The sequence below is a fragment of the Limulus polyphemus genome, unplaced genomic scaffold (assembly GCF_000517525.1).
Source record: "Limulus polyphemus unplaced genomic scaffold, Limulus_polyphemus-2.1.2 Scaffold4772, whole genome shotgun sequence".
In the NCBI taxonomy this organism is placed as follows: domain Eukaryota; kingdom Metazoa; phylum Arthropoda; class Merostomata; order Xiphosura; family Limulidae; genus Limulus; species Limulus polyphemus.
The window spans coordinates 21,747-28,310 of record NW_013670382.1 but is presented as its reverse complement, the minus strand read 5'-3'; the positions used below and the strand labels follow the sequence as shown (position 1 = coordinate 28,310).

The 6,564-nt window shown below is 34.0% G+C and overlaps 1 protein-coding gene across 1 annotated transcript in view; it reads left to right on the top strand.

Annotated features, from left to right (window-relative positions):
* LOC106471667 (glutamate receptor ionotropic, kainate 2-like) overlaps window positions 1-6,564 on the top strand; it is a 34,009-nt gene that overhangs the window by 7,022 nt on the left and 20,423 nt on the right. Inside the window, exons 2-4 of the mRNA XM_013932284.2 lie at window positions 362-517; window positions 3,536-3,787; window positions 4,418-4,596. Coding sequence (XP_013787738.2) covers window positions 362-517; window positions 3,536-3,787; window positions 4,418-4,596 — 587 coding nt within the window. The remainder of the gene's footprint in view (window positions 1-361; window positions 518-3,535; window positions 3,788-4,417; window positions 4,597-6,564) is intronic.

The window sequence follows — 6,564 nt, the reverse complement described above, 5'->3', positions numbered from 1 at the left end:
TATCCACCTGGCCATGCCGGGCACTATAGTGAAGAATGGAAGTCCTAGACTGACAGCCTGCCGTCAGTTCAACGATATATATATATATATAATCTTATAAACTACATATAATTATAATACTTGAATATTATTATACAGGTGAAACACCGTCAGTGTTTAAGTTCAAGCCAGACGCGTACGAATATTCACTGCGTTTATCCAAAAAATATCATTTAACTTGAATTTACAAACACTATCTTAAAATGACAATGTTAAAGCATTCACTCCAACCTAAATATACTGTTTTACTTTGCTACACATTCGTAAAGGAGACATATTTCACTGACGTAATGTCTAACAGTTTTTCCTCGTATTAACACAGGCGCCATGTTCGAATCGGGAGATGAGATGCTGCAAACAGCTTTCAGCACTGCTATAGATCGAATGAATTCAGATTCCGCCATTCTCTCCAACTCTCAGCTTTCAGCAAGTATTGAACAACTTGGGCATCAAGATAGTTTTCAAGCCTCAAGAAAAGGTAGAGAAAAAAAAACGTTATTATATTATCGAATTATAATATATTTCTACTTTCAGAATCCTATACGTTATATAAATATATCAAGTATCTTAAATATAAATTTATTTATTTTTAAATAATAAAACCAGATAATGGAAAGTGAAGTGGCGTCATGATATTGTTACTTATGAATATTTAAGACTATTTAGTCTAGCCATCACAAGACTTACTGAGTAGGTTTTTGAAGAATGCTAGAAAAACGACAATGTGTTACTCTATTTCTCACGTGTAAGTTAAAAACAATGGCCAGGTGGCTAGGGCACTCGACTCGCAATCTGAGGGTCGCGGGTTCGAGTCCCCGTCACACCGAAACATGCTCCCCCGGTGTCCGAACTAGGACGTTAGTCCTATACTCCCGGATACACACCCCCAACAGAATTTGGAGGTGTAAGAAACACCATACGAAACTACTACTTAAAAACATGAATGAACTTAAATTAGCGAGAGTTCCATTTCTGGTCCATTATGCGCGTCATCAAGGTCATGCTTAAATTAGGTTTTTCAAACTAAATTTTCTTACAAATTTTTGTCTCAAAACATAATAAGACGTTTTTAATCCATTCTGCTGGTAACATACTCGAATAATATGTAACATCACAAGTTTATCGAAGTTGAGTATCATTAACCCTGAAATGACCTACTCGTTTTTGTGCAGTAAGGTCCACATATTGTACATTAACCCTCAAATGACACACTCGTTTTTGTACAGTAAGGTCCACATATTGTACATTAACCCTCAAATGACACACTCGTTTTTGTACAGTAAGGTCCACATATTGTACATTAACCCTGAAATGACCTACTCGTTTTTGTACAGTAAAGTCCACATATTGTACATTAACCCTCAAATGACCCACTCGTTTTTGTACAGTAAGGTCCACATGTTGTACAATAACCCTGAAATGACCTACTCGTTTTTGTACAGTAAGGTCCACATATTGTACATTAACCCTCAAATGACACACTCGTTTTTGTACAGTAAGGTCCACATATTGTACATTAACCCTGAAATGACCCACTCGTTTTTGTACAGTAAGGTCCACATATTGTACATTAACCCTCAAATGACCCACTCGTTTTTGTACAGTAAGGTCCACATATTGTACAATATAGAATACGTTTATATTTATGCCCGTTAGAATACTGAGTATAAAGAACTGATCAAAAGTAATTGGGTGGAAACATTTATGCTCTGTGTAAAATACATAGTGGATTTCAGCAGTAATTAGTTAGATTAACTGCAATATTGATGATTTTTCGTTGTTTTTTTTTGTGTGGCTCGTACGATATTAGGAGCCTAACAGTTTAATACGTAAAAAAAAAAACGAGTTAAGTAATATGTATTTTAAACAGGGCCACAGAAAGTTATTCTGGGCCATGGGGTAATCGTGTATATATGGGCCCCCATAATATCAATTAACTATAAAATGCAACTTCTAAGTACGAATTTGCTGGTTATATTTTAATATAACTCTTTATGCACGTTACCTTATTTATTTCTTTGCTTTTGTACGGGCCCCCTTATGACCCCGTTACCCCCCCCCCCTTATCGGCGGTCCTGGTTTTAAAACTTAAAGCAGATGGTGAATCCTATCGGTAATTTTAGGGTTAACTTATTAGATTCTGTGATTGTTAATGTAAAATGCTACAAATCAACGTCAGTTAGCTTTTAGAAGTCGTAATTTCATTTTTTCCTGTACTTGTAATCTATTTATAATTAATCACGATACAAGTCTTAGTGTAGTGGATAAAACAAACTGTAGAGTGTAGAACAAGATTCTGAGACATACCCACCAACGGTTGTCAGATATTTGTTTCTAGTTTCTATATAACAGTAAGGCTGTGTATTTTTTTAAAGGTTTTGGTCAAGATGTTATATTTCCTATTTGTTACGTCATAACATTTCAGGGACATATTTTACTTTATTTTTTAAACTTGCATCACCAGAAAAAGAAGAAAACAGAAATAACGTCTTCGTTGTAGGATACATAGAGCTAGATAGCATAGGCAAGTTGCTAATGGTTGATTGAGAATTTGAGTTTCTGACACAGTGACTATACTGAATCTAAGATCCAAATGGACAGCAACTGCCTGTTGTAGAAACCTTCAAATGTAGAGGACGACGTTTCGAAAGTCTTCCTCCTTTCGTCTTCAGCGACTATGCCGATTCTTCTATTTTTACAAAGAACACTATTGAGTGCTGTTCGTTCATTTTACAATTTTTTTTTACTTTTAACTTCGACATTTTGAAATGGTAAATAATCATCTTGAACATTTTCAATTCAGGAGTAAAAGGCAAGCTTTCTAGCTTTTCAATGTTTTTTTCTTTTCACTTTGTATGTAATTTATATCTAAGAAATCCGATTTAAAAGCAAATGGTCGAAAAGACTTCCAATAAACTTACTGGCGACAATTCTGAATTCAATTGTAAAGACAGAAGTGCAAAAATAACAACGAACTTTTTCAACTTAAAGTAAACATTACCATTATCACAAATGTAAAAACCGTATCTTGTGTCCAAAAATATTGGTGTTTTTACGTATGTTCAGCTCGTTATAAAAGAAGACTGGTCATTTTGTTGAAAACGCTAAGGTTTTATCGTCTTCTGTTTTGTTTTTTTAAGTGATATATCAAATGTTTCTTATCCTCCTCCCTTATCATGAGTTTTCTACGCTTCTAAAAATCTTGATACATGTGGTCAAATCGTACCTAGGAAATATTTAGGGGCTGCCAAGAACAAATTTTTAGTTTGTTGATAAACACAAAACTACACAATGGGCTATCTGTGTTCTGTCCACAATGAGAATCATAACCTTATTTTCAGCTATATAAATCCTTAGAGTTATTGCTGAGCCACTAGGAGTCGCTCAAATGTTAAAAGTAACTTATAAAAATTCAATATTCATATATTCTTATTTATTATCATTTTAACACTTTTTTTCCTGGTCTTAAAAAACAAAACATTATTTGTTCCTGTAGTTTGCGACCTTCTTAGTAAAGGAGTAGCAGCCATCTTTGGTCCACAATCTGAAGAATCTAGTTCAACTGTCCAATCATTTTGTGATGCTATGCACGTGCCTCACGTGGAGATCCGGTGGGACTTTCGAGCACAAGTCGACAACCATTCAGTTAATCTGTTCCCTCACACAACCTCGCTGGGTAGAGCATACCGTGATTATGTTAAGGAAAAGGATTGGAAATCCTTTGCTATCATGTACGAAGAAAACGAAGGTAAAGATTATTAACTTTCATCTTCATACGTTCAACACATAGTTGGTCCAAAAATATGTCAAATTATGTGAGCGTAAAAGTTTTATATTAGAAATAAAAACCTCATTTAGAAGTTATTATACACAGTTTTTCTTATAAGTTAACTTCTCAACATTACTGTTAAATAATTGCACTTTTATTTTTAAACAGCCACCTTCCCACTAATTGCAGACTATAAAACAACAGAGATGTGGGACTTTGTCGGCTTGAGTAGCCACACTTGCTCATACAGTTAAATATAATTAATTTTTTTTTGCAGTGTCTGTAGCATGTTAATTGAAGAAAATTCTATACACGATGTATTTCTAATATTGTGTACATTCTACCTTTCAGATACCTCAAAAAAATTTGTAACACAAATTGTGATTTCCACGTTGTAGTTTTTTCTAATATAAATTAACGTAAAGTATAGCTCAACTAAGGTTGGCGATTTTCGTACTATAATAAAATAGTTTGTTTACAATAAAAAAACGGACGTTTCTTTATTTATTGCGCACACACAAGTCGATCTTCCTTCCCTTTCGCGTCATTAGCATCAGTTGCTTCTGTATTCTTAGCTAACTTTGTTTTTGTTCGCCCTCTTCACGACAGCGTTAGTTCGTCTCCAAGAATTGCTGAAAGACCCATCCATCCGTGAACGAAGAGTCTTAGTAAAACAATTTATCCAAGGAAGAGAGTATCGTAAAACCATTAAGGAAGTAGGCAGAGCTGGCATCAAGAACTTTGTCATCGACGTTCCCACCGAAAAAATTCAGATGGTCTTAAAACATGTACGTGAGTTCATTTGAACGTTAAAATGATATTTTTTTTTATATTTAATTTTGAAAAACAGAGAATGTAAAAGCACGAGGGAAATACAAACTCCTGTTTAAAACCAGTTTTCACAATGAGAAGAATGTAGTTTAACTGTCCAATCATTTCTGTGGCGCTATGCACGTGCATAATTGTTCTAATTCGGTCATCTTAGCTCGTATACTGAGAATGTGCAAGAACACTATACCCTTACTCTTTACAAAAAATCAACAAATATAAAGCTTGTTGTGTTTTTGTGATAAATGTACGATAGAACTTCGGATATGTCAACCACACTATATCTAGTGCCGACGAGGTTTGAACCTAAACATACCTGGTCAGAAATATACGTCTATACACAAAGCATGGTCTGGTAGAATATTTCACTGTCTGTATTTTCTTGTTAACATAGACATCACTGCTTGTTTTTATTAGTAGAACCAGCATTTTGATTTCCTATCTATAACTTTAATCTAACTAGTAATTTTTGTACGCTTCTTATGTAAAAAAAAACTGCATATTTTTCATAAACTTTACTACACGGTTAAATCACTGTTATTGTGAATTTCGTATATGGAAACCACAAGCGAACTATTTTCTTGGCGCTGTTTTACAACCCTTATATGTACGTGAGTAAACATCTTTGAAAGTATGTGGCAAACATCTTTTTAACCAGTATATATAAAAACCATCTTTAAGGTAGTATTTGACAAACTAACATAAACAGATATACACTAGCAACTGCAATAACTTAAGTTTCGGAAAGCAAGATAAGTAGTAAACATAAATTCGTTCCAAAGTGAACGTACTTCTGATACATAGCGAATTTGTACCAATTTATTATTACCTAGTTGGTGCAATGCTTTTTTGTTCCTAATAATGATTGGTCACTTAAAAGAGGAAGGAAAATATTTTGGATTTTTGAAATCAAAGTTCTTGTTATTGGGCTTATTAGCGAACGATGACCATTTCGTTTTATTCTATCTCTAAGCCTTCTATGGTTAAGTACTTAAGGCTTTAACCCTCACTTCTATGTCACTACCAACATTATTTTACGAGTTATTATTTATCTTGGATCCACAATTAATCTTTGGAAGTAACTAAAAGTGTATAACAAGTAATTTTATATTTGCAATGTTAAATTGTCTGCTAATTCTACTAACTCAGGATTATTAATATATTTTATTTAGCAGTTAGTATTACGTTAACATCTCAAAGGTAGAAACCCTGAGTGAAAACATTTAAACTACAAGAATGAATCCCCTGTCCAGATATTAGAGCACATTGTAATAAATGACATAACAGTACTTTTTGTGCCCAAATTTATATTTTAATTGGTATAATTTGGACAGTCCATAAACTTGGAAATGGGTTAATTTTGGAATGTAATATAAAATAAAACAACAACACGTCTATTTAAAAAAAGGTGTATTCGCATATTAGGTTGGTTTTACATTTTTGAGTTTTTTACATTTTTTACTAAATTCCACAGAGAAATCTTACAGTAATAAAATTTGGGAAAATGGATGTCTGTCCGTTTAGGTTGCACTTAGCTGAGTCAATTTGTTCTCACGGTCAGCTCTATGTAGCTCTATCCAGGATACGGTCATTTAATTGGTAAAACTTTTATGTCCCTTCACTTTGAATTCGAATGGCCTTAGTTTTGGACAGTGGCTTGAAATACTACAACTTCATATATTTTGACACGTTCTACAGCAGAATAATATCATTTGGGAAAACAGGTGTCTGTCCGTACACTGTGCGAAGAAAAAGAGAACCTTTTCTCTGCAAAAAATAATTATATGCATGAGGCCTACTAAGAACGACTGTTATATGTTATTTCTGTGTGTATGTGTTAAAAAGGCCAGGTGGTTAGGGCGCTCGACTCGCAATCTGAGGGGCGCGGGTTCGAATCCCCGTCACACCAAACATTCTCGCCCTTTCAA